Source organism: Notamacropus eugenii, chromosome 1 (assembly GCF_028372415.1).
Source record: "Notamacropus eugenii isolate mMacEug1 chromosome 1, mMacEug1.pri_v2, whole genome shotgun sequence".
Classification (NCBI taxonomy): Eukaryota; Metazoa; Chordata; class Mammalia; order Diprotodontia; family Macropodidae; genus Notamacropus; species Notamacropus eugenii.
Genome location: NC_092872.1, coordinates 420735913 through 420763661, shown reverse-complemented (window position 1 = coordinate 420763661; position 27749 = coordinate 420735913). Strand labels below are relative to the sequence as shown.

At 42.2% G+C, this 27749-nt stretch overlaps 2 protein-coding genes and 1 long non-coding RNA gene across 6 annotated transcripts in view; 2 read left to right on the top strand and 1 right to left on the bottom strand.

The window, feature by feature from the left end:
- The window catches only part of SAMHD1 (SAM and HD domain containing deoxynucleoside triphosphate triphosphohydrolase 1), a 52261-nt gene extending 49095 nt beyond the window's left edge, over positions 1–3166 (top strand). For both annotated transcript variants that reach the window (XM_072631452.1, XM_072631451.1), the window contains one exon: positions 468–3166. In XM_072631452.1, coding sequence (XP_072487553.1) covers positions 468–599 — 132 coding nt within the window. In that variant the 3' untranslated portion in view covers positions 600–3166. The remainder of the gene's footprint in view (positions 1–467) is intronic.
- On the bottom strand, positions 2309–15475 carry TLDC2 (TBC/LysM-associated domain containing 2). 3 transcript variants are annotated; one of them, XM_072631454.1, is made up of 7 exons: positions 15270–15475; positions 12805–12904; positions 9910–10047; positions 9365–9517; positions 7579–7674; positions 5440–5513; positions 2309–4478 (listed from the first exon to the last, which is right to left on the bottom strand). In XM_072631454.1, the coding sequence occupies exons 2-7, from the start codon at positions 12835–12837 to the stop codon at positions 4343–4345; spliced, it is 630 nt and encodes a 209-aa protein (XP_072487555.1). In that variant the 5' UTR covers positions 12838–12904; positions 15270–15475; the 3' UTR covers positions 2309–4342. The 3 variants fall into 3 exon arrangements, with proteins under 3 accessions (XP_072487555.1, XP_072487554.1, XP_072487556.1); XM_072631453.1 differs by lacking the exon at positions 15270–15475 and having other exon boundaries at positions 9910–10105; positions 12805–12891; XM_072631455.1 differs by lacking the exon at positions 15270–15475 and having other exon boundaries at positions 2309–3765; positions 9910–10105; positions 12805–12891.
- On the top strand, positions 12344–17760 carry LOC140518907 (uncharacterized). Its single transcript, XR_011972039.1, has 3 exons — positions 12344–12438; positions 14032–14154; positions 17484–17760. It is a non-coding gene; the product is annotated as an uncharacterized lncRNA (long non-coding RNA).
- The last annotated feature ends 9989 nt before the right edge of the window (positions 17761–27749 follow it).

Below are 27749 nucleotides of genomic sequence, written 5' to 3'. Positions count from 1 at the left end.
CAACAGTATCTTCCTATATCAAAGTCACCCTTTGATAATGGGAATGGTAAGGCTTGATAGTAATGCTTAATTAAATCTTTCCATTTTGATAAGGCTTCTTGGTCTCATGCTATCATGACAGTGCTAAGGTGGACTGAGCTCAGGCAATTGTGCGTCTATGATACACATAATTTAGGGAATTGAACACAGTGAGTGAGAGGAAGGGACTTGGAGGTCTAAGTACTCATCTGGACTCTGCCACTAACTTGCCAATATTCCTAGGGTGCCAAAGTAGACAAGCTGCTTCATCTCTGATCCTTTTGCTCCCAACCTGTAAATTGGAGGGCACTGGGTTAGTTGAGTTCCAGATTCTACTTTTGCTCTGCCATTTTCTGAGTCTAATAAAATTGTATCTGTCCTCACTCTGAGATCAAATGGTATAACTATCTTTTCTGTGTTTGTTGTTTTTTTTTCTTCTTGGAAAATAGGATGGTGATGTTGTGGCCCCAACACTAACACCTATGAAAGCAAGTTGGAATTCTCAACGTGAATGCCAAGGTCCACAACGTAAAAGAGAGGGTTCCAAAGCCAAAACCAAACTGTTTTTGAATAAGGATTAGTAGAATGAGAATGTCTCTCACTGTGTCCACTTATATGTTTGCTATGAAGGGATCTGCCCAAGTCACAATGCTGCAAGAAGGCTTAAACACATCTACTATCTATTTCTTGGCTTCTTCAAACAAAGCTGTTTTTGCATATCTCTCAATTGGAAGTTGACCGGAATGTAAATGAATCACAGGCTTTTTCTCCAAATTAACTTGGGGACCTAAGAGCTTCAAATAAGGGAATTTTATTACAAGCAACATTTGTAACAAATTCCATGACAATTTTAAGTTTTTAGTTGCAATAGAACATTTTTTATATGAGGGGACAGGAGAATCTTATATCAGGTATATAATCTGTAGACTGCAGGAAAAGCATAAACCTTTTTATTACTAATTCAAAATTGGCTTGGTATCTACTACTCTTAATTCTTTGTTTAAAAAAAAGCACCACTTTAATACGCTCAATTCCTGAGGGAAGGAAACTGTCTTAAAAATTTATGGGAGACAGACTTGATAGACTTGCTGTGTTGTCTCCTCATTGGGGGATGGTAAACTGAAGCTGGCCTGCCCATCCCTGGTTAGAACAGTAGAATCCTATAGAGTCATGGGGCCCAGCCTGGCCCTCCAAGGTAAGTGCATGCCTACTAGTCTTCTGTAGACCTGAGGCAAGGCATACTTGGAGTTAGCACTTGGGAGAAAAGTTGTTTCTAGGGAAAAAGCATATGGTTCAAGGCACATTATTCCAAATCAAACTGATCTCAGTGGACAGAGTGAAATGACCTTTGTAGATCCGTGTCTGGTCAGTCCCTGTGCAGACCATGAAAGGGCTCTAACACAGGACAACATTGCCACTTGATAGCAGCTACACCCTCAACTAAATACTTCCCTCTCTCTTGGCAGATTTCGTTCACTCTTATTTCTGAACAAACAAGACTGTAAGAAGGCTTTGCTATTAAAAAAAAAAAACTTTTCCAAGGCACTGCTGTGACCGGGGAGTAAGTTTCCACTGCCTCAACAAAATAGATCGCATCGAGATATTGTTGAGCAAAAAGACCAGACTTTGCCGCCATCCTTGTGACTTCCTTGGTGGCTTTCAGGCCTAGATCAGTGTAAAACCTCCCTTTTCCCAAGGTGCCCAGAGTAGGAATGGATAATTAAAGAACCCTGGACCCCTGCTCATCCTTTGCCGTGATTATGTGCATGCTAATACTGTCTACTTAGTCCAAGACCTTGTCTTATCTAGGCTTGACTGGCAAGGGTAAAGTGGAGTGCAGGCCACATCCCCAGACATCTACAGACTGTTCTTTGGGAGGTAAAATCTTCCACACCTTTGAAGACCAAAACCACCTTCATGAAACCTTCTATGGTCCCACACATGAAACATTCTGCCTTTTTTGGTTCTTTATGGCACTTTATGTACCTCTCATGTTACCTCATCATGTTTATGTTATTTTAATTGCTAGATTATAAAGTCCTTGGGAGGAGAGACCATGTCTTCTTATCTATACACCTCCCCCAGTACCTAACATGGGGCATTATGTACAAAAAACACTTTTAAAAATGCTTGTTAAATTGGATGAGATCATAATGCAACATCATCCACTGGCCTTGATCTTCAAGTGAATTGCCTCCAAAGGCCTGGGTGGGCAGCCTTCTTTTCTCAGTCTAGTGAGTGTTTGGGCTCCTGATTCTAGGGTCAAACTGGAAGGATATTGGAGACAGTCACCAAGTGAATATAGGATTATATTTCAAAAACAAGTGGACATGGGGCAATTCGGTGACATAGTGGAAAGAACGCTGGCCGTGGAATCAGGAGGACCTGAGTTCAAATGCAGCCTCAAGCTAGTTGTGTGACCCTGGGCAAGTCACTTAACCCCAATTGCCTCCCCCCCAAAAAAAAGGCAAGTAGACATCACTTGAGGATTATTATCTTCCCTCAGAATAGATGACATTAGGTTGATTTGATCAACTGAATAAGAACATGCAGCCCCTGCCATCACTTCTCCCGTTTTCCTTTTTATGTTATACAACACTGATTTCTTATGTGACCTTGGATAAATCACTTTGTTCAGTGACAAGAGGATATGAGATGGGGGGAGGGGGAGAGCTAGCAAAAAGAAAAAATGGAGGTTCTCAGAATTACTGTGCTATATAAGTGCTTTTTATTAAGATTATGTATCCAGAATCAAGGGCAGGAGTGTAAAAGAGAAGAATGTCTTATTTATGCAAAACACTTGTTGAATCATGCTTGACTCTGGAATTTTCTATCTTACTACTGTATCATTAATGCGCACACATTGGGGAGGTGGGGCAGAAGATCTAAGTCTGCTGTTTGCATTTTTGTCCTGTCAAGGCAGATGCACTTTATATTTTATAATGTTTGCCTCCCTGCTCTGGTTATCAGGTTCAAATTTGACTTAAGAAACATCTTTGATGTTTGTGTATGAACAGACTTTGGTGTCTCCACTGCTGGAATTACAGAATATTTTCTTAATAAGAACATTGCATTTTTAAAAATTGATGACTGTGACAAGTGTGGAAAAATACTGCAATAAAGCTTTGTGAATTTATCTCCAAGCAAACATCCTGCTCTCTCAGGACTTCTTTCAGGCTGCTTGTCATCCTCCATTGGAGACTTGACCCGTTGTCTTAAACTGAGATCCTTCTGTCATTGAACAAAAGAGGCATGTTTCATCTTGACCACAATTTTTCACTCTCTCACCAGTCTCCTTAGCCTGTGAGTGCAGAAGTCATTTAGCTGGATCTTTGTTATTGATTTCTGTGACCCAGCTTCAGAAAGCAATAGCGTCCTTGAAAGGGATCAGTCTTTTAAGGATGGGAGGATGGGAAAGCAGGTACTGGCCAGGAGAGAAAAGCGCCCTTGTTTCTTGTGTCCAAAGGCCAACAACTTCTACACAACAACAGGAGCTGCACCCCTCCTCGGGGGCCTTATTGAGTCTCAAGTCTTCCTCCCATCTCCCTTAGGAGTCCTTATGCTTGGTGGTATAACTTGGCTAGGCATGTGAAATCACTCAGAATGTTGATTCCTCTTGACACTTTCACATTGTAGGGTACTTCCCCAACAGAGCGTTTACTCCAGGGCATTGATTTCAGTCTGACATGGATTTGATATGGTAGTTTGCAGCCCTACGCTAGACCAGCCCTGGTGAGCTGGAAAAATCTGGACAAAGAGATATGGTAGATAATTGAACCTGAGTGTGATCTCTGCCCTTCTAAGCCATCTCTTAAGAGACAACTGCATTTGAGCATTGTGTGGTTTGGGGCAGAGGAGTGCACCAGCCATGAACTAGTCACTATATCCATAGTAAATATCCCAGGAAAAAAATGGAGGGATAAGGTAGTGTTGAGGGAAGGGAAAGGCTGGTATATCCAATTCCCTGGACCCTCAGTGTGTTGCAGTCCTTATCAAGAACTTAAATACTCTTTGCCTGTAGGATTTGGACCCCATTTGATGGCACATTATCTGGAAGTTCTGAAGAGAATTGCCTGGGATCCAGGTTTATTCAAAGCAAACAGTCATTTGCAACTGGAAGATAGTTTTAAGATAATATCTATCCCCCATATTCTTGCCCTAGTTATACAAGCCTTTTGATAGATAAGGAACTGCAATTTATGTAACTAACCAAGCAAGTCAGGCCAACAACTTAAATTGTCCCCTTATGCGGATACCCTGGGGGAGGAGAAGTGAGCAAGGCCCCAGTGAGAAGGTCACAACAGGCTTTGCCGGTCTTGGTAAATCAGCTCAAGGCCCAAGCCTCTAGATCCTGTATGAAGAATTCTTCCTGGCTGGCCAGCACTTCATTGTTGAAGGTATCACAGGGGCGGCTTCCCCCATGGTTCAGGTCCCCATCCAACCACAGCCCAAAATGACCACTGGAGACAAAAAGAAACCTGAGCATCAGGAATGCTTCTGGTTCTTAGCATCAAATCACATTTGGGTTAAAGATATCAGATTGACAGTTAGGGTCATCCTCTGCCAAAGCTTTGATTTGGTTGAAAACGTTTTAGGGCCCTGAACCTCCCTTACTTGTACCCTTTCCCTGTTTCTGCCAGCCAGCCAGGTGCCACTCCAGAAGTCATGTACCCATCAAATATGCTGAGTCATGTGAATTTAGGAACTAGAGAGCTTACCCTATAGGACATATTTGCAATGTTTGGTTTTTTAAAATAAATCTTTATTGCTGTGTTTTGTTTTTACATCACCTACATTTCCCAAATGTTTGTTTTCCCTCTTCTTCCCAAAGAGCCAACCTTTATTTTAGAAAATATTAAATAAAAAATTAAAGGGGAAAAAGCGGTTCAGCGAAACTGATCAACAGGTCAAAAACATTTGACATCTCTATACTCAGACCCTACCTCTTATTTGCAATGTTTTAATAGACAATGCTTAACTCTACAAAGGAATGACCCTGTAATGGCTGAGTCTTCAGCTATCAGTAATAAAGAGATAGGAGGAGGCCCATTTGAGTCGGAGATTCCTGTCACCCTTTACATCTTGTCTGTTGAGTCTGTAGGTCAAGTTGGCCTTACCTATGTCTAGAGGGAGGTCTCAGCTGCTTTGGTGAGTGTTACCCTCTTAGAGAAGGGAGTCACTAGTCAGCCTTTATATCTGCCATGTGGTGCTAATGTTTGCCCTACCAGGAAAGGGGAAAAGGACCAAACGTACTAAACTGCCCTGTTATTGCACCTTATAAAAAATGATTTATTTCTAACTGCATGTTTGACCAGGAAAGAAGCTCTAAGGAGGGAGAGTCCCAGACCTATGTCCCTTAAAAGAGGCAGGAGATGAGAACACGAGACCCCTGAATCCCAGGAAGGCTTATGGAATGCATACCTGCCACTCCCCATTACCAGCAAGTCCAGGTCTCCTTTCACAAAGAACGTATTACTTCCGGTCCACTTAAATACCTGCAATAAGAAGAAAAACATTTTTAGTGATATGGACCTGAGCATCTAGCAGTACTGCTGGTCACCACTTGGTGGCAGAATTCTCTGAATTCAGAACTCTCCCATTTTTCCATTCCCTGATCCCAGCTAAGAGAAGGTGATGGGGAGAGAGAAGAGTAGGGTGTGGTGGGGGGGAAAGCTTGAGGATCACGAAACCTCAGGTCTGTCATTTGCCAGCTGGGTGATGTTGAATTGGTCACTTCCTCCTCTGAGACTCAGCTTTCTCATCTTAAACATGAGAAGAATAATCTCTGCCCTGCCTATCTCACAGCATTTTTGCCAGATTAAAAGAGAGCAAAGGTGTGCAAGAAGGTTTTTTGTTTTGTTTTTTAATGGCCAGACTATTATAGGGGCAGCTAAGTGACGCTGTGGATAAGGTGCCAGACTTGGAGTCAGGAAGACTCCTCTTCCTTAAGTTCACATCTGGTCTCAGACACTTCCTAGCTGTATGACCCTGAGCGACTCACTTAAACCCCATTTGCCTCAATGTCCTCATCTATGAAATGGGCTGGAGAGGAAATGGCAAACCACTCCAGTATCTCTGCCAAGAAAACCCCCAAAAGGGGTTAAGAAGAGTCAAACATTACTGAAAAGTGACTAAACAAAAAATAGCTTAGTTTTACTGTAACATAGAGTTCACAAAAGGGTGTGGCTTGAATTTAGCTGGAAAGCTAGGTGGTAACCAAATTGTGAAAAGCCTTAAATGACAAAGCTAAGGAAATTGTATTTCACCCATAGATGCAATGGGAAACTGCAGGTTTATTTTGTTTTTGTTTGTTTTTCAAGCAAGGAGTGTCCCATCATCAGAGCCTTGCAAAGTTATTTTGGCAATAATTATAAGCATAATCACAGCCAGCATTTGTAAGACCGCAAAGCCAAATATTATCTTTTTATCTTTACAACAACCTTGTGAGGTAGGAAGTATTATCTCCATTTTACGGGTGAAGAAGCTGAGGCAGACAAAAGTCAGATGACTTGCTTAGGGTCACACAGCTATTGTCTAAAGCAGGATCTGAACTCAGGTCTTACTGACTCCAGGCTCAGCACTCTATACACTTCACCATCAGTCTGCCTCAGTTTCATCATCTTTAAAACAATAGAATTGGATTCTTCTAAAGTGACTGGACCAGGGATGGATAAGATAAGAGGCTTGGTGATATAAGAAGTATTTGTAGCAAGAAGCATGAAAATCTATAGGAGGTTACCGCAATAATCTTGATTTTGTGCCAACGAGAACTTTTACTAGGGAAGATATATTTCAGACGTTGATTCTAGATTTCTTGATGACTTGAGTCCAAAGCTCATTTTTACCTTAGCTAGGAGAGTTGGGAGTGGGGTACGGGTGGGGAATGGCACCAGAGATAAAATAAATGACTTCCTAAGACTCACAAATGTATGAAGCTAATGGCAAACAAACTGCTTCTCAGGATTACTGTGTTCAGATATCTTTGTTCAATTCATTTTCAGTTGTGTCCAACTCTCCATGACTCCATTTAGGGATTTTCCTGACAGAGATACTGGAGTGTTTGCCATTTCCTTCTCCAGATCATTTTATAGATGAAGACACTGAGGCAAAAAGGGTTAAGTGACTTCCAGGGTCACACAGCTGGTACGTGTCTGAGGCCAGATTTCAGCTCAGGAACAGGAGTCTTCAGGACCAGCTCTCTGTGCACTATGGTGCCACTTAGGCACCCCTGTTCAAATATCTTAGGGACCATTATCTGAAAGAAGGATCAGATTTATCCTGCTTGGTCCTAAAGAACAGTATTAGAACTGAAGTGGAAAAATTACAGAGAGGGATAGTTGACTCAATAAAGGATTAACTTGGAACATTTGCCCTGGAGACAGGAGGACCTGAGTTCAAGTCCAGCTTCAGATACTTACTAGCTGTGTAACACTGATCAAGTCACTTAATCCTGATTGCCTCAAAAAAAAAAAAAAAAGTTGTGCCCAGTGGGGACAGAGTTGTGCTGCCTGAGGAACCCAAGAGGTTCACTCAGACCTGGCTCCAGGCTGGAGACCATACCTTCAACTGTGGGGAGAAGGAGAAAAGGAAGGTTTCTCCAGTGCCATAAAAACAGCTGCTGACCCGGATGGCTGTTGAGGAGAAGGCACCAAATATCTGAAACAGGAAGAAGAAGCATGCTTGGCAACTGTCACAGGCCTTGTGGGAACAAGAGGGAGTATCCTTAGGAAGTTCTCTGGCTCTCTGTAGTTTCACCAAGGAACAAACTACCCTTGTCTTCATAGGACCATCACTACTACCATCGCTACCACCACCACCACCACCACCACCCTATCATCACCACCGCCCCTTCCCCCACTCAAGTGTGGTTCTCAGTGATGGTCTACGTCCTGGATCTATAACTAGTGCCAATCACCCCATAAATAGAGCATCCCTATACCTATGCAGATTTCCAGCCTGAAATGCCCTTCCTTCTATTAAAATTGTCCTCATCCTTCAAGGCCCAGGATGGGTAGTCTCTCCTCTGGGGAGCCTTCACCAACTGCTCCAGTCCATAGTGAACATTTACAACATTTGGAGTTTGAAACCTGCCATTTAGCCTTAAATTCCATACTGCCTTGTCTTTTTTCTCTAATTGTTTCCTGTGGACAAGTTCTGTCTCCCCACCTAGCTCTCCAAGAACAAAGATGGTTCACTCTTTTCTCCCTCCTAACAGGGCAGCTGAGTGAGCCCAGAGCTAAGCAGGCAGTAGATTCTTGAGAGGTGCTCAAAAAAATTTCATTAAAAATATACCCTGAAAAGAAAGGGGGGGCAGAGGGAGGGGAGATAGGAAAAAGAGAAACAGAAGAGGAGAGGAGAGTGGAAGGAGAGAGAGAGAGATGCTTATTGATGGACTGATTAGAAGAAACAAGGCCATAACTAAATAGGGCAACTTGGGCTTTGCCCAAGGATGACAAATTTGAAGGCCCTGAAATTGCATCTCTTAGCAGCATAGAAGAACAGATCTTGGCACCTTATTATCAAGAACAATTAGTTAAAATGGGAAGCTCTTATGTGGTAGGCTAGAGTGAGCTTCTCCCCTACTCCAGACTGCTCTGTATCCCAACCCCTTCCCAGAAGCAACTTCAAATTCCCCAGGGTCTCCGAATGCCCCTGATAAGAAAATTGCCAAAGTGATGGCATGTCTAGTGCCACTTCTCCTAGGTACTATTTGTTTACTTGCCCCAGACACAAAAATTTCTAAGTGGGTGTTCTGAGTAGGGATGGGAATCAAAGCTGATGTTGCTGGGAAGGATTAATTATAGGACAACTCCCCCAATCCTGCTGGAGGGGAGATAGGAAACAGAGAAACAAAAGAGGAGAGAAGAGGGGAAGGAGACAGAGAGGCAGAGACAGAAAGAGATAGAGAGAAAAAGAGAGAGGGAGATGTTCGAGGAAGACCAGATCATAAAACTGTTGGGGGACCAGAATTCAGACATCTATATTTTGTGGTAGTTGAGGGGGGAGAAGTACAGGGATGAGTATTTCTTTATTAGGGATTCCCAGTGTCTGACTCAGCTCATGACTGGCCAGCTATGTGAACCTTCAGCCATAGGGCCTGCACCTTGGCATATGGTGAGGGGACCCTGTCCTTGGGCCCTCTTGGGGGAGCATTCTCATTCCTCTGCTCTTTGTGTGTCTTTCCTCTGGGGAATGCAGGTGAATGTGCTTCTAGAGAGACTGTCTCCAGAGAAGAGAAACTCCTAGGGCCCCATTGGGGCAGGGAGGTGCCAACACGACCTCTTTCAGCACTCAAGCCTTTGCCTTGAACCAGCCCTCCCCCACCATTAGACTTGGCCCCACTTACCTGGCCATCCCTATCCCTGAGGACCAGTAGCACGGGAGAGCTCTGGCCCTCCATCCTCCGATACAGGCTCTTCAGGCTGAAACCATCTCTTTCAGTGCAGTAAACCAGAGTCCAGGAGTGGCCAGTGAACCGAAGCGGAAAGTGTGGAAGAAGCTGGAGACAGAACTAGGAGCATGAATGGGGTGTTCTTCCTCAGACAAGGTGAGGGAAGGATGGGGAGACCAGGAGGACTCAGGCCAGTAATAATAACTAAGGATGAGAAGACTTGCCCTATGGTTTCAGTTCTCTGCCTCAGGACAGAGCCATGGAAAAGCGTAGAGCCTTTAAACCACTAGTGACACAGATGGGGCCAATATAGTATCACCATTTATAGAAAGAGTTCATGGCAGGGAAATAACCAGTCCTATTTCCACATCAATGAAATAATAGAGCCAGGAGAAGAATCTAGATCTCCCTACTGCTAGCCTCTCTGCCATTGTCCAGAAAGAAAGCCGTCTCAGGCTCAGATCCAAAGTCCATAAGTTCCACTCAGTAGCCATCCATACCTGCCTGAATTCCTCTGTGTGAAGGACTTTGCTCTCTTCCAGGGTGGGGACCCAAGCCTCCTCAATGCCTGGTCCCTGAGCAGTTGGCACAGTCTGGGCCTCAGCCTCTCCTGGCAGTGGATCATCGGGCTGGCTAGGCTGTGGGAGATACAGTGTGGACAGGAGAGCAGTGGATTCAGTCATGGGCTGTAGGGGCCTGAGCAGTGGAGAAGGTGACCTTCTTAGGTGTGGCCCCCCTTGTTTCTCTCTAAGATATACATTAAATTGTAGAAACATAGAATCTGGAACAGACTTTAGATACCATCTCATCTTATTGAACCTTATTGCATAGAGAGGAAATTGTATAGATTTCCCTAATAACACATATGGAGTTTGTGGCAAAACTGGGCCTCTAATATAGACAGGTCTGAAATCCAATCCACACGGTCTAAATTTCCACTCAAGCATTTAGCCCCCCTCCTATGTCCCTTTGCAGCCTCAGCTGTGCACTCCCAATTCTGGTGGCCATGACATCATCTTCTGAGGCCTTTGAGTACTACGGCCGCGCATGCACCCAGGAAGTGCTCTCTTCTCAGGAGCAAGTTACCTCCAGCTCAGCTCCTCCTTCTGGGGAGGGGAAAACAACTCTTTGGTCCCAAGGACACAAATTTCCCTAACTCCCTAGGGATGAAAATGGGGACATTTCCCATGGAGTTGGGCTGGCGAAGGCTGGTGTCCTGATGTAAGGAGACAGAGACCTCTGGGCAGCTAGGGGTCCTCCAATCAAGGTTTCTGTACTCCTGGCCCTTCTGAGTCTGTCCTGTCCTGGGGTAGAGGTCAGGTCACAGCTCGGAGGATGGGGGAGCAGAAACAGGTGTCAGAACATCCAGAATGCCTGTCCTTACATCTACTCACAGTCCCTCCTATCCAGGTGCCAGGAACAAAGACCTTATAACTCATGTGTTTATGTATGTGTGCGTGTGTGTGTCTGTGGGTGTGTATGTGTATGTTTCTATATATGTGTGTATGTGTGTGTATGTGTGTGTGTGTGTGTACACAGGTGTCCAGATGTAAGCTCATGCATCATAGCGTGAAAGAGACCTAGATTTAGAATCAGACAACTAATTTCAAATACAGACTAGACCACTTTCTATTTTATTTCTTTTTCCCTCTCTGGGTCTCAGTTTCCTCATCTATCAAATGAGGAAGTTGGATTAGATTAGGGGCTCTTTACCTAAGATCCACAGATAGATTTCAGGGGGTCCATGAACTTGGAAGGGGAAAAAAAATTACGTCTTTATTTTCACTAACAATTTAGCATTTTCTTCCATTGTGAATGTAGGCCACAAACTGCAGGAGTATTAGCAGTACCTGTGATGTCACCAAGAAAAATCCTAGGTATTTTTATATTACATTAAAATTGTTGTAGATATCTTGAAATATCATTACTTTGAAGTTACTATAGTTGTAAGACCCTTTAATTTACCTATATTTTAAATGTATTACCTTGTCATTTAAGGCAGTTAAATGGTACAGTAAATAGAAAACTAGAATTGGAATGGGAAAGATCTGAGTTCCAATCCTACCTCAGATACTTACTAGCTGTGTGATCCTGGGTAAGTCATTTCACTTCTGTATGCCTCAGTTTTCTCTTCTGTAAAATGGAGATAACACCTACCTCACAGGGTTGTTGTGAAGGTGAAGTGAGATAACGTTTACAGAAAGCTTACAAAGTTCTTTACAGACCTTAAAGAACTTTGTAAATGTTAGCTATTATTATTTGTGTGTTAATAGAGAGGCACATGAGATGACTATATCACAAATTTTGTTTCTGAAAAATATTTTGATAATGAAATTTCAGTATAATTGGTTTCCTTAGTAATCCTATGCATTTTTTATTTATTTAGAAATATTATTCTGAGAAGGCTGCAGTAGGTTTTACTGTTTGCTAAAGGAGCCCAGAACACCAAAAAGACTGAGAACCCTCCAACTAGAGGGTCTCTAATGTCCCTTCCTGTTCTAATGTATGTGCGTGTGCCCATGCATGTGTGTGTATAGGTGTGTGAGTGCATGTGTGTATGTATAGGTATGTGAGTGCATGTGTGTATGCTCATGTGTGCATGTGTATACATGTGCGTATGTGTAAGTGGATGTGCATTGTGTATGTTGTGTGTGCTGTGCATGTATGTGCATGTGTGTGTGCATGTGTGTGAGTGTACGTGTGTGTATGTGTGTGTGTGTTGAGCTCTAAGCACCGCTCAGGGGAAGAAGGCCCAACCTTGGGAGTGAGGATCAGTCAGGGCCTCTCCTGCCAGCGTGCTCCCTACCCTAAAGCCCTTCACAGCTCCTCCCAGGCTCCTCTTGCTTAACCTGGCCTCTGGCAACAGATGATACTTTCTTCCCCTCCCCCAAGCCAAGCTCAAGTCACAATGGGCCCACATACCTCACCTACAGTGTCAGCCCAGGGCAGGGGCTGGGCACAGTATAGAGCTTCAGCAAGAATACCATCTCGTAGATACTGTCCCGATAGGGGACAGCCACACTTCCCAGGTATAGCTCAGTGTCTTGACCCCCCCACCCCTCCCCGCCCTCCCAAATAGGACAGGGAGCATCATACCAACAGATTTCTCCTCACCCACTGCAATCTCTATGGAATCATGCCAGACAATGGCAGGGTTAAAGGATATTTGCCAAGGTTAAGGCAGGGGCGCTGACAGCTGAGGGTAGGGAGAGTCAGGCAAGGCTGGGCCTTGTGAGGAGGAACAGAAAAGGCTTCACCCTCTCAGGTGCGCTGTCCCAAGTCCCAAGTCCCAAGTCCCAAGTCACTGAGCAGCTGCATATGCACAGACAGTTTAAAGCTGGGGGGAGGGAGGTGGAGGCTTGGGGAGGAGTCGAGGAGAGGGGGTCACCACCTACCAGCTGGGTGTACCGGCATCGGAGCCCTCTCATCCTGCTGCCTGGAGCAAGGCTGGCTGTGGCTATCTCATGGGCACCCTTAGGGCGGGACAGAAAGGATCTGAGGGAGAAAGGAAAGGAAGCACCTGGTTGGTGAATGATGAACTCTCAGCTTTGCCCAGATGCCCTTTGCGACTTCCCCAGCCTCACCCTGTTATTGGCAACCCCTGCCCCACTCCTGCTATCCTGGCAGGGTTGGGCACAGGCCTCAGACCTCATGCCTCAGGAAGCCTGCCCTCAGGACTCTGGCTTCCTAGGCACTGTGGCAACTTCACTGACATCTGAACCTTAGTAAGAACCTAGTCTAGTCCCTTTATTTTATGGAGGGAAAACCATGAGGGAAGAGAGACTCCCAGCTAGTTAAGAGCAAAGCTGGGACGACATCTCAATTTTCCTGACTTTTAGTCCTGGTTTTTTTCCCCTGTAAACTCATAAATCCTCTCCCTGTCATCTTTTCCTTCTGTCTCTTCCTCAGTGTCACCCCATCAAGTGGCCCCTTCAAACATAGCAAGGTTTTCTCCTACCTTAAAAAATGGCCGTTAAACATTAAAAAATAAAAAATAATTTAAAAAAAAAAATGGCCTTCCCTTGACCTTGTCATGCCCTCAGGCTACCATCACACATCCACCCTTCCCTTACCTGCTAAGTTCCTACAAAGCATGGTCTGCATTTTCTGTCTCCACTTCTCCCCTACCACACTTCCTTCTCTCCTCCCTTCCAATCCTGACTCTGGAGACTTCACCTTATTCCCAGTAGCCCTCTCTTCCTGGAAGATACCTGTGTTCTTGCTCACCATCTTCCAATCAGTGAACTCTTGTGGGGACCTGCCCTGGTCAGCATTGCTCTCCCTTCTCTGGACTCCTCTATCATGTCCCCTTCCCTGCTGTCCCCTTGCTTTTCAGCTAAGTAGAGGGCTGGAGGATAGAGTACCAAACTCCTCCCAAAGTCTTCCTTTATAGAGGGCAGAAACTGAATTTCCAGCTCATTCTATTTTTCATCTATAGCCCTACTGGGTTTCAACACTACTAAACAAGATGCCCCTTCCTGGAGAAGTTCATCATTTCTCATACCATCCCTATGCTGCTAACTTAAGCCTTAATACCACCTTCCTCAGCCTTCTCTAACCTCTGATTGTAAGGCCTTCCTTTATGGTGGTCACAAATTGAATTTGTGCTGTCTTTCCCTCAGTGTAGATGGTTCCCAAATCTACATACCTAGGGCTAACCCTTGCCCTGAATTAGTTCACTTCTCACAGCTCCAGATGCATGCCGGAGGCCTTCACTTACATAACCTCTTGGCACATTGACTGAAGTAAGTATACCTTAAAGCATTTATTTTATTACTACCATTGATTATAATTCTTATTGTCATTATGGATAGGAATTGGACTGTGATTTCTCTGGTATAGGGAACTTCAGGATGAGAAAGTCCCTCCTATGGATGTGGTTGACACTTTATCTATGACGTGTAGCTTTAGAGCTGCCGAGAGTACAGGAGGGGCAGCTGGGTGGCACAGAGGATAGAGTGATAAGCCTGGAGTCAAATCCAGCCCCAGACACTTACTAGCTGGGTGACTCTGAGCAAATCATTTAGCCCTGCTTGTCTCAGTTTCCTCATCTAAAATAAGCTGGAGAAAGAAATAAAACCACTACCAGGATCTTTGCCAAGAAAACCCCAAATGGGGTCACAAAGAGTCAGACACGGCTGAACAATAACAACAAGAACCCCAAGAAGTTAGGTAATTTGCCCAGGATCACACAACCAGTATAAATATATATACATATACATATATATATACACACACATATATATTTATACATACATACACATATGCATACACACACATACACACACACACACACCTGAATCTGAAATCCCAAGTTCTGTTTCTGTTGTGTACACATTTCAAGGCTAGTTTTCTATGTACCATGACACAATGCCTTGTTATTATTACTATTTTAATAATACCAGCTATTATTAATAAAGTGGCATCTCTATAGTACTACATTATATTATTATAATAATATCATGTTATATATTTATATAGCAATTCTATGTATAATATATTAAATATATTATTCTAAATATTTATATTATCATTACATATAATTTATGTTATAGATTGTCTTACTCATCATAATAATAGCTTATATCCAGATGGTGGCTAACCCTGCTCCCATCACCATTACCCTTCTATGACCGTGTCTGCACAGTTGTACTGATGGCTTCCTGGGGAAAGGAAGACTCTCCCCTATCTGGAATCTTAGGTTCACTGGATTTAGAGTTGAACGACACGCAGACATCCTGAAGGTGGCATTGGGTCAAGGGACCCCGAGATCTCCTCAAAAATCAGCTTGTAGATAGCAGCAGACTCAAGACCAAGCTCCCATGGGGTTAGATTATGACTCTATAGAGGAGACACTCACCCGCAAAGCCCTCTGAGCCTCTTCCTCCAGCCTCCAGAAGTCTTGACCCTGGAAAGGTTTTCTTTGTTAGGACAGTTCTTCAGGGTGGGCAGGTTGCTTTTCTAGACTGACTTCCTCACTTGAATGGCCTGGCTTCCTCCCTTCTCCTCCCCTTTGTGCCCTTAGAGCCTGGTGCGTTTCCAAGGCTCATATATGAACTAGCTTAGATTCTTAGCCTGCCCTTTCCAAGGCCCAGCCCCTGCTGCAGCTTCTGGTTCCAGCTGGAAAGGCTCAAGCAGTCATCACCTTACACAACGAACTTGAACTCTATAAACATATACAAATATATTCCCCCCACCCAGGCTAAGAGCAACCAGGGGGGTCTCGGAGCGACTTATCCATGCCTCCATTCAGTAAGCACTTAATAAGCCATTACTATGTGCCAGGATCTGTACTAGGTTATGGAACACAAAGACAGGAATGAAACAAGCCCTGTCCTCAAGAATAATATATTCTACTAGGCTCTAGCCCGTCTTTCCCCCAGGAAAGCAAAATCTACCAGAAGTCTAAGATTCCACCCTTGAACCTTCTCTTTGACCGAAGGCCTTAATTCCTGTTAATAAGCTAAAAACTGTATGATTAAAATAACCATCCTGGCCCTAAAGAAGAAAAGGCCCCTCCATTCTTGGCAGAGGTGACGGACTATGGGTTTGGAATAGAACATATATTGTGAGACAATCTTTATTTATCAGTTAGTTTTTCTGAACTACTATTTTTCCTTCTTTTTATTTGTTACCAGTCTATCAGGGGTGGTTGCTATACTGTGCTGGTAAGCAGACAAGCAGGATTACCAATCAGTCTTGCTCTTACATATATAAATATAAATTATGATTATTACATTCAGAAAGCATTACCTCTTTGAGGCAACTAGGTGGTATAGTGGCTATAGTATAGGACTTGGAGTCAGGTAAGATCTGAGTTCAAATTCTACCTCGGATACTTATTAGCTGTGACAAAATAACTCATTTGCCAGTTTGAGACACAAAGTACACATTGAAACATAAGCAGGTAAACAATTTTTTAAAAAGTTAAACCTCTCTGTACCTTCAGAGAGGAAGAAATTAAAAAATCACCATGCTCTGTGTTTAGCCTAAATTGACTTTAGCTGTAGCAGGACCTGCCCTGGCATCTAATGCTTCTCCCTGGCACTGTTCCTCCAGGCTGCTTCTTCTTCTCCTCCTCCTCCTCCTTCTTCTCCTTCCTTCTCCTTCTCCTTTTTCCTCTTCCTCCTCCTCCTCCTCCTCCTCATTCTTCTTCTCCTCCTTCTTCTCCTTCTCTTCCTCCTTCTTCTCCTTTTTCTTCTCCTTCTTCCTCTTCCTTCTCCTCCTCCTCCTCATTCTCTCTCACACTCACTCTCTCTCCCATTTTTTTCTGTCTGTCTCTGTGTCTGTCTCTATCTCTTCTTTTTCTTCTTATCTTTCTCTTTCTCCTCTGCTTTCCCAACCCCTTCTCCAAGGTTCTGATCTACCTGGGGATGAAACAATACTTGTACTGGGGATGGCTTACTGGATAAGAGAGAAGAGAAGGATATATTTGAAAACTAGACTGAGTTGAAAACAAAAAGTCTCCAATACAAATAAGATTAAAAACTAATAAAGTGTTAGCTGCCCTGGTAGGCAACCTGGCATAGTGGAAAGTGTAGGATTTTTGAGTTTCAGGAGATACAGATTTGTCACCTAGTTTTGCACTTATCAGCTATGTAAATGTGGTCAAAGGCCTTATTTTCCTCATCTTTAAAATGAGACAGTAAAACTTGTAACACCTACCTCACAGGGTTGTTGTGGGAAACATGTTTTGTAAACTTTAAAATGTTATATAAATATTAATTATCACACCTGGAAAGGGTCATCTCTTTGAGGTAGCTGGTGACACAGAGGATTGAGTACTAGGTCTGTAATCAGGAAGACCTTGAGTTCAGATCCAGCCTCAGACACTTACGTGTGATTCTGGGCAAGTCACTTATCCTGCCTGTGCCTCAGTTTCCTTATCAACAAAATGGGTATAAAAACAACACCTACCTTACAGGGCTGTTGTGAAGCTCAAATCAGATTTTATACATATAAAATAGACTAATTAGATATAAAGAGCTTGGCAAACTTTAAAGCAATATTTAAAGTGTAAATATATATTATTATCATCAGCTGCCATGAGTTACTGACATGACATACCTTACAGTCAAAGGGGACTATGAGGAGAGCCTGAAGATACTTGGGGCCTGAAACTGGAGGACTGGCATAAGGTGAGAACATGGACAAGGAGGCCTGAGGATTAGACATCTTCATCATCAGGGGGGGAAAGCAGAAAGGTCCCTTCCTCAAGCTTCCAACAACAGGGAGGGCGAAAGAATCCTGACCTGGGCTCTGCCTCTAACCTTGTGTGCTCTCAGAAAAAACACATCCTCTCTCTGAACTTCTGTTTAAAAACAAAACAAAACACAACAGTAAACGATTCCCTGCCCTATCTTTCTTTTTGCACATATTTGATTCCCAGAACTTGGCACCATTCCTGGTACATGGTAAGATCTTAATAAATGCTTGTTGGCGGACTGACCCTTTCTCACAAGGTTGTTGTAAGGATCAAAGGAGATAAGGGGTCTGAAAATGCTTTGAAAAGTATAGAATATTGAGTAGATATGAGGGAGGGATTGTTATGATTAACTAACCAGCTTCCTTATTCACCCAGGAAGGGTGAGTCAAGTACAAGGTATGCTAAGCCTCACAGGACCTCTTCCCCAATGGTCTGCATGGATCCAAGTGCACGCAGAACAAAATAGGAGGGGCTAACTAGAGCTGGGCTGGCAGATCCAGGGGAAGAAAGACCAATAAACTTCTTCCCTGGCAGCCAGGAACCAACCATAGGACCTGCTCCTGAGAGTCCTTTTTGGGGTTCCAGGGGGAAGGAGCAGGAGCCCTTCACCCTCTGCCCAGTGAGTGACCAGGCCTCCAGTAGGTGGGTTTCAGGGAGGTGGTAAGCCTAGAGATAAGGCAGGGCCAGAGGGAGGGCTGAGTTCCCTCTCAGGAAATCTTAACTGACTCTATTATGGAAGTAGCAGTGGGGTGACAAGCTGTGTTGCCAGTTATAACATGGCTGTTGCAATGGGTGTTTGGTCTGTAAACAACCCATGGATCACGCACCTGCCCCTATGCTCCTCTTCCCTCCCCACCCCATGCTATCCCATTTATTTCCATTTCTAGAAAACATCTTTTAGAAACTTCTTGATGTTGCTGAATCAGTGGTCCTAGGCTGTTTCCCTGGAATGTAAAGTGGCCTGGACTGGATGTCAGAAGACCTGGAGTCTCTAGTTCAGTCACTCACTTTCTGCATGACCTTGAATAAATCCCTTCCTTTTTCTGTTTCTTGGTTGCATTGATATGTAACATGGAGGTTCTAGACAAGGGGTGGGGAGCCTGTAGCCTCGAGGCCCCACATGGTTCTCTAGGTCCTCAAGTATGGCCCATTGACCAAACCCAAACTTCACAGAACAAATCTTGATTTGTTCAAATCAAGGGCCACAGGGCCGCACTTGAGGACCTAGAGGGCCACCTGTGGCCTCAAAGCTACAGGTTCTCCACCCCTGTCTAGACTAAAGTGGCCTCTGAGCTCCCTTCCACTTTGGCATTCTCTCTGCCATCCTTCAGAGGTATCAGGGCTCAGCAGAAAATGCTTTGGACTAGGAATCAGATCTCAGGGTTCAGTCCTGGATTTGCCACTAACTTCCTAGAAGTTTCAGGAGAATACAGAGGAAAACTAGACTCTCCTCACCTCTGCCTCATAATCTCTGGCTTCCTCAGGTTTCAGCTCTAATGTCATCTTCTGTCGGAGGCCTTTCTCAAGCCTTCCCTCCTCTTAACCCAGCTATTTTCCATCTTCTCTATATGTATCTTGTAGCTAGAGGGCTCAGTGTGTATAGCACAGGGTCTGGAGTCAAGAAGACACATCTTCTCGAATTCAAATCTTGCCTCAGACACTATCTGTATGACCCTGGGTTAGTCACTTAAGCCTGTTTACCTCAGATTCCTCATCTGTAAAATGAGCTGGAGAAGGAAATGGCAAACCACTTCAGTATCTCTGCCAAGAAAACCCCAAATGGGGTCACAAGAGTTGGACACAAAATTAGGTTATATCCCCTACTAAAATGTAAGTTCCTGATGTGGAGCCAAGATAGTGCAGTAACAGCACAGACTTTCTAGAGCACTGCCCCCAACCAAGCCCAGCCAAATGTCTGTGCCGGCACAGAGGAGACCTGAATAGGCTTCAGGGGGACTGAATCTCAGGTACCTGTTGTGGTTTCCAGATTTCACAACCCCAAAACACTGAAGATAAATTGGAAGGTCAGTGGAAAAAGCCTGTGGGACCAGTGTGGGACCAGTGGAGTGGTCTGGCCCCAGCCCCAGGGCAGTGGAGGGGAAAGGGGGCAGAGGAACCCACAGTAGCAGCAGGAGCAGCAGCAGTGACTGTTTCTGGAACTCTAGGCCCCCAGACTGTGGAGGAATCCGTGGCTGACAGTACAACCCCCACCCCCAGTGAAAGCAGAAATCTACCTTAACAAAGAGTTCAAAAGTGAAGTAAATGGCTGGGGAAATGAGCAAAAACTGAAAAAAGAATTAGACTATAGAATCTTACTTTGGTGACAAAAAAAACCCAAAACATGCAAACAGAAGACAGCAAAGTCAAAGCTCCTCCATCCAAAGCCTCCAAGAAAAATATGAATTGGTCTCAGGTCATGAAAGAGCTCAAAAAGGATTTTGAAAATCAAGTAAGAGAAGTTGAGCAACAATTGGGAAGAGAAAAGAGAGTGATGCACAAAAATTATGAAAAATGAATCAACTGCTTGCTGAAGGAGTCCCAAAAAAATGCTGAAGAAAATAAAAAATAGACTAACTCAAATGACAAAAAAGATCCAAAAAACCAATGAAGAGAAGGATGCTCTAAAAAGCAGAATTGACCAGATGGAAAAGGAGGTCCAAAAGCTCACTGAAGAAAATGGTTCTTTAAAAATTAGAATGGAGCAGATGGAAGTTAATGACTTCATGAAAAATCAAGAAATTATAAAACAAAACCAAAGGAGTGAAAAATAGCAAATAATATGGAATATTTCATTGAAAAAACAAGTGACCTGGAAAATAGATCTAAAAGAGACAATTTAAAAATTATGGGACTATCTGAAAGTCATGATCAAAAAAGAGCCTAGAGATCATCTTTCATGAAATTATCAAAGAAAACTGCCCTGATATTCTAGAATCAGAGGGTAAAATAAATATTGAAAGAATACACCAATGACCTCTTGAAAAAGATCCTCAAAGGAAAACTCCTAGGAATATTGTAGCCAAATTCCTGAGCTCCCAGGTCAAGGAGAAAATATTGAAAGCAACCAGAAAGAAACAATTTGAGTCTTGTGGAAATACAATCAGGATAACACAAAATCTAGCAGCTTCTACACTAAGGGATCACAGGGCTTGGAATATGATATTCCAGAAGTCAAAAGAACTAGGATTAAAACCACAAATCACCTACCCAGAAAAACTGAGTGTATTACTTCAGGAGAAAAAATGGTCACGCAATGAAATAGAGGACTTTCCAGCATTCTTGATCAAAAGACCAGAGCTGAATAGAAAATTTGACTTTCAAATACAAGAATCAAGAGAAGCATGAAAAGGTAAACAGGAAAGAGAAATCATAAGGGATTTACTAAAGCGGAACTGTTTACATTCCTACATGGAAAGATAATATTTGTAACTATTGAGACTTTTCTCAGTATTTGGGTAGTTGGAGGGATTATATCCATATAGACAGAGGGCACTGGGTGAGTTGAATAGGAAGGGATGATATCCAAAAAAATAAAATTAAGGGGTGAGAAAGGAATATATTGAGAGGAGAAAGGGAGAAATAAAATGGGACAAATTATCTCTCACAAAAAAGAGGCAAGAAAAAGCTTTTTCAGTGGAAGAGAAGAGGAGGGAGATGAGAGGGAAAAAATGAACCTTACTCTCATCACATTTGGCTTAAAGAGGGAATAACATGCGCACTCAATTGAGTATGAAAATCTATCTTACACTATGGGAAAGTAGGGGAGAAGGGGGAAGGAGATGGTAGAAGGGAGGGCACATGGGAAGAGGGGGTAATTAGAAGTAAACACTTTTGAGGAGGGATAGGGTCAAAAGAGAGAATAGAATAAATGGGAGGGTCAGGATAAGATGGAGGGAAATAAAGTTAGTCTTTCACAGCATGACTTCTATGGAAGTCTTGCTTTCTCAGTGGGGATGGGTGGGGAGGGAGGAAGGGAAAGAAGTTGGAACTCAAAGTTTTAGGAACAAATGTTGAGAAGTATTTTGACATGCAACTGGGAAATAAGATATACAGGCAATGGGGTATAGAAATATATCTTGCCCTACAAGAAAATAGAAGGGATAGGAATAAGAGAAGGGAGGGGTATGTTAGAAGGGAAGGCAGATTGGGGGAAGGGGCAATCAGAATGCATGCTGTCTTGGGGTGGGTGGAGGGGAGAGATGGGGAGAAAATTTGGAACTCAAAATCTTGTGGAAATGAATGCTGAAAATTAAAAATAAATAAATAAAAAATAAAATAAAATGTAAGTTCCTTGAGGCAATACTGTTTTTGTCTTTCTTTGTATCCCCAACACTTAGCTTGGGATATAGTAAGTGTTTAATGAATGCTTATTGACTGATTGACTGCTTGACCAGATAACTTCAAAGATGCTACAGCAAAAATTTTGTTTTGTTTGAAGACCCTCTGATTATTAATATACTGTGTGACCATGACAAAAAGAAAGGTCCCATATACACCACAAAATTTATAGCAATATTTTTTTGTGGTAGCAAATATGATAACTATGGAGAAACACTGAAGACTTAAATGAACTGATGCAAAGTGAAGCAAGCAGGACCAAAAAAGTAATGAACATAGCAATGGAAGGAATAATAATAAAACAATCAAAGCTGAATGTTTTAACATGTACATGACCAAGTCTGACCCCACTAAGGAAATACAAGAAGATACTACACCCTGCTTCCTGCAGAGGTGGGGGACCATGGATGAAAAACCCTGCATGGAACATTAGACTTTAGACATACGTTCTTAGTTTTACTGATTTTTTTCTTTAATATAAAAAGGACAGCTCTTTGGGAGGGGATGATATGAGGTTGATACAAAGGGCAAAGCAGGTGACATGTCATCTTACAGTCATTAATTAAAACAAAGTAGCCTGAGTGGCATTGGACATCACTTCTCTCTGGACTTCAGTTTCTTCTGTAAAACTAAAGGAGTGGTCTTCAGGGGTGGGGAACCTGCAGTCTCAAAACCACATGTGACCTTCTAGGTCCTTCAGTGAGGCCTTTTGACTCAGCCCAAGTTTTGCAGAACAAATCCTTTGATTAAGGGGATTTGTTCTGTGAAGTTTGGACTCAGCCAGAGTCACACTTGAGCCACATGTGACTGCAGATTCCCCACCCCCATCCCTTTCAGCTCTGATACCTTGGGGTTCTAAACACTCGCAATTCAAGTCAACTAACTTACAAAACAATGTAAGCTGCTCTGTGAAAAGCAGTTGCTTTTCTCTGGAGCTCACAACTCCATCTGGGTGGTCAACACTGTTCTTAGCTGGGAAGACTGCAGGTCCAGGACTCCAGGAGATTTAGGAAGACTCCTTAAGACAGAGCACTACAGTGTAGACTGGACTAGAAATTAGGAAATTTGGGAGAACCCTAGCCCTAGCCCTAGCCCTAGCTCTGCCATTAACTCATATAATATGTGACCTTCCAAGTCTTGTAGTAAAAGAAATAATTCAGGCTATAGAAATGTTATGTCACAGTTCTTGTAGTGGATTCTCATAGTAAATGTTTAACAACTGGCTCTCGAAAGAAAAAATGTATGAAGGACATACTTTTAAGTTTAATCTGCATTATTAACATTTTCTCTGTTTCTTTCTAGAGTTTAGACAATCAGCAGGATAATAAACCAAGAACTAATTTCCATAGTGTAAATGTTTGCATTAAATATTTAATCATTGGTTCCCATGAGCTTGTTCAGTTGCTTCCAGCACACCCATGTGTAGTAGAAAAAATAGGGGTGAGGGTTTGAGGAACAGTGACATAGTGAATGATATAGTGAATAGAAGGTTAGAACACTGCCTCTGACCCTTACTAGCCATATGGCCATAGGCAAGTCTATTAATTTATCCTCAGTTTTCCCTTCTGTAAAATGAGGAAAATAACACCTGCGATATTTCCTCTACCCTTTTCAGGGTTATGAAGATCAAACGATAATATAGCCCTTGACAAAACTCTAGCACTATGTAAATATCAGTAGTTAGTAATTATCAAAAAAATTTGCAATTGGCTCAAAAGTAACTCCTTGGAACAAACTTAGTTGTGCCAAATCCACAAGCAATTGAACTAATTTGCCCAATGTCTCATAAACCACAGAACACTGAGGGAAAAGGCTCCCTATACTACAAAATTGTGTGGGAGAGCAAGAAGACAACCTTGAAGAAATTAATTTTAGACTGGCATCTTACCCTATATACCAAAGTAAAACTCCAAATGGATGTGTGCCTTAAATACAAATGGTCACATTATTACAAGTCAGGGGAGAATTCATCAACTAATAATCATTTATTAAACACCTAAAATGTACCAGTCACTGGAAAGAAGTTTCTTTCAGAACTCTAATTAGAGGAAGAATTCTTAACAAAGCAAGGAATAGAAGTGATAAAAAAAAGATTAGGTAACCAATTACAATGATAGAAATCTAAAAGCTTTTTTAAAAATCAATGCAATAAGAAAAGAAACTATCAATTTAGGGGAGAAATTGTGTTAAATATCTCTGATAAAAGTCCAGTATCTGCAGAAGAAGCTAAAAGTCTTAGTGCAGTTTTTAGCTATTAAGCTTAATATCTTAAGATTATTAAGTCATTAATAGCATATACTATAAATATTATGATAGCACTATTAATAGCTTAAAACTATTAAGCTGCTAAACTTAAAATTACACCAAGACTTTTGGGGCACTGTGTATAAGAACAGGAGTCATTTCTCAATAAATAAGTAGTCAAAAGATATGAACAGTTTTCAAAAGGAGAAATATAAATAATCAATAGTCACATAGGGAAAATATTCCAAAGCATTTGTAATAGAAAAATGAAAATTAAAACAGCTCAAAGGCTTCACTTCATGTCTATCAGTCAATGCTGGAGAGAGGAAAACAGAAACACTTAGACGCTGCTGATGGAATTCTGAACTGGTCCAACTATTCTGGAAAGCAATTTGTATTTATGTAAGAAATAATACTAAACTAAAACTAAATAATACTAAACTTCCTCATCTTTGAAACAACAATCCAGCTACCAAGTATATACTCAAAGGAGATCAATGTAGAAATACACACATATACATCTTTTCACACATATACGTGTGTGTGCATGTGTGTGTGTTGTGTGTGCGTGCATGTGGTGTGTGTGTGTGTGTGTGTGTGTGTGGTGGAGTCAGACTGGGAATCTGAGGGGAAACATCTCCCCAGAAAAAGCTCCAAGTTTATATGAATAGAGACTCTCAGTCTGTCAAGGACAGAATGAATGAGTCTTATGGATTTCGATCTTAAAGGAGGCCTCCACTATCTTAGAGATTTCCTATCCTCACCAGGATATTTTCACAAGACTAACCTCAGAGAAATCCATTGTTACACTGAAATAAACCTGATCTTTGTAATTCCTGAGACCCCAATCATTTGACTTCCCATCCTTATTGTTCAACTTCCCAAATAAGGAAAGTCGCTGAGCAGCCTCACACGATAGGTTGTTTTTGCCTGGGGTTCATTGCTCTCCACCTGGAAGCTTCCTAGCAGCTAATACTGATTAAACATTTTATCATCTAGCCTTGCCTCTTGATTCATTCGCCTCTGGTCAAATGGACCAAGGTGGGAAGAATTTTTCTTCAAGGGATCTGAAGATCTCTGGCTTGAAGAATTCCCTAACAATATGTACACATACATATCATACATATAATACAAGCAATTTTTTCATAATGGCACTCTATGTAGCAAAACATCAGAAACAAAATGAGAACCTATTTTTAAATTTTGTTTTTATTTTTTTAATTATTTATTTTAACATTCATTTTTGAAATTTTTGAAGTCTCAGTTCTCTCCCTCCTTCTAGCCCTTTCCCCACCCATTGAAAAGGTAAGCAATTTGTTGTCAGTTATATATGTAAAGTCATGCAAAACATATTTCCATATTAGTCATGTTGCAAATTAAAACAAGAAAAATAAGTTGAAAAAAGTATGCTTCAATCTATACTCAGAGTTCATTAGTTTTCTCTCTGGGTGTAGATAGCATTTTTCTTTGGGAGTTCTTTGGAACTGTCTTAGGTCATTATATTGACTAGAGGAGCTAAGTCTTGCACAGGTGATTATCATTGAAATGTTTTTGTTACTGTATACAATGTTCTCCTGGTTCTGCTCACTTCACGTTGTGTCAGTTCATATGAGTCTTCCCAGAATTTTCTGAAACCATCCTCTTTATCATTTCTTACGATAGAATAGTGTTCCATTACATTCACATTGATATATGAACATATATCAATATATAAGAATTATATATAGATTGATATTATATATATCAATATATGAATATATAAGTTAAAGAGCATCCCCTCAATTTCTAATTTTTTTTTGTAATGTCAAAGAACTGGAAACTATAGGGATAATAAATCAGCTGGAGAATAGCTGAACAAATTATGGAATGAAAAATAATAGAACATTATTGCATTATAAGAAAAGATGAAAAGGACCATTCCAGAGAAACTTGGGAAAACTGGATAGCAATTATACAAGACCAACATTATAAAGAACAACAGCTAATATTTAAGAAGCCTGATCAGTTCAACAAACCCTTCATCATTCTAGAAGACTGATGATGAAACATGTTTCCTAGTTCCTGACAGAGTTCTTGACATGGGACATGGTCAAAATAAACATAGGTTTTGAGTTTTGCTAAACTCTATATTTGTTACAAAGGCTTTATATGTGTGTGTGTGTGTGTGTGTGTGTGTGTATTATATATACACTTTTTAACTTGGGCAGAGAGATGGGAAGAAGAGAAGACAAATTCTTGTTAGTTGAAAAAAACAAAACTCAAAAACCTTTTAAAAGTCATGACTTCTCTGAGTTTTAGTATCTTATATGGAAAATGGGGATAATAATATTTGTGATATCTATTTCATAAGGCTGCTGTGAGGAACATACTTTGTAAACTTCAAAGTACTGTATGATAATAATAAGCATTTATATACTGCCTTAAGGTTTGCAAATAACTTTACTTAAATTATCTCATTATTATGAATTAGGTGAAAGGATCTGGGTCTCAGTCATTTGTAAAATGGAGTGGTTTAGATTAGGTGATCTCTAAAGACCTGTCTGTTGCTCCCAGGTGAGGTCAGAGTCTTACATGGGGTTGGAAAGAAGAATTAAGGTTATAATGGAAGGATCTTACTATTCTTCTATTGAATTAGTATTGTTGGAAGTCAGATCTGATCTCGGGAAGATGTCTTCCTGACTCTAAGCCTGGCACTCTGTAGCACCACCTACCTGCTCAAAGAGATGTGCTCTCTCCCAAACTTCCATGTTAGCTCTCGTCCGAGCACTGGCAATGTAACTATCTGTGTCTCACTGCTGCTTCATGTCACAGATGTCACCTCTGCAGCTACTATTTCTGGGTGTGTGACTCTCCTCTCTTCTCTCTCACTGTCTCTTTGCCTCTGTCTCACTCACCCTTGCTCTCTCCTCACCCTCTCCCCTCCTCTCCCTCTCCCCTCCTCTCCCTCTCTCTGTCTCTGTCTCTCTCTGTCTCCCTGCCACTCTGTGCCTCTGTCTGTCTGTCTGTCTCTTTCTGTCTGTCTCTCTATCTCTGTCTCTGTCTGTCTGTCTCGCTATCTCTCTCTGTGTCTCTCTGTCTCTGTCTCTGTCTGTCTGTCTGTCTGTCTCTCTCTCTCTCTCTCTCTCTCTCTCTTTCTCTCTCTCTCTTTCTCCACTGAGCTGCTGCTGCCACCTGCTGGAGCTGCCCTGGGATTGCTCTTGTCTCTTTGGTGCTTTTTCCTCCCTGTCCTGTCCTGTCCTGTCCCTCACAGGTAAGCCCCGCATCTCCACACCTTTGGTCCACACTCTGGCAAAGACAAAGAAAGGGACACGACAGTCGCTGTCCTAAGGCATTTACAGTCTAACGTAGGTTCTCCACCCCTGGTTTAATGGAATCTCCCCTGACCCAGAACAAATTCTTCAAGACACAAGATCTAGTTAGTTCAAATAGCATCTTTTCCATCAAGCCTTCCCTGCGCCTACCTAAGTGGACACAAACTTTCCTTAATCAGATCTTGAATAGCACTTTGTACCTCTTTAGTGCTTTGATTGTGAGATCAGGTTTTTAGAGCTT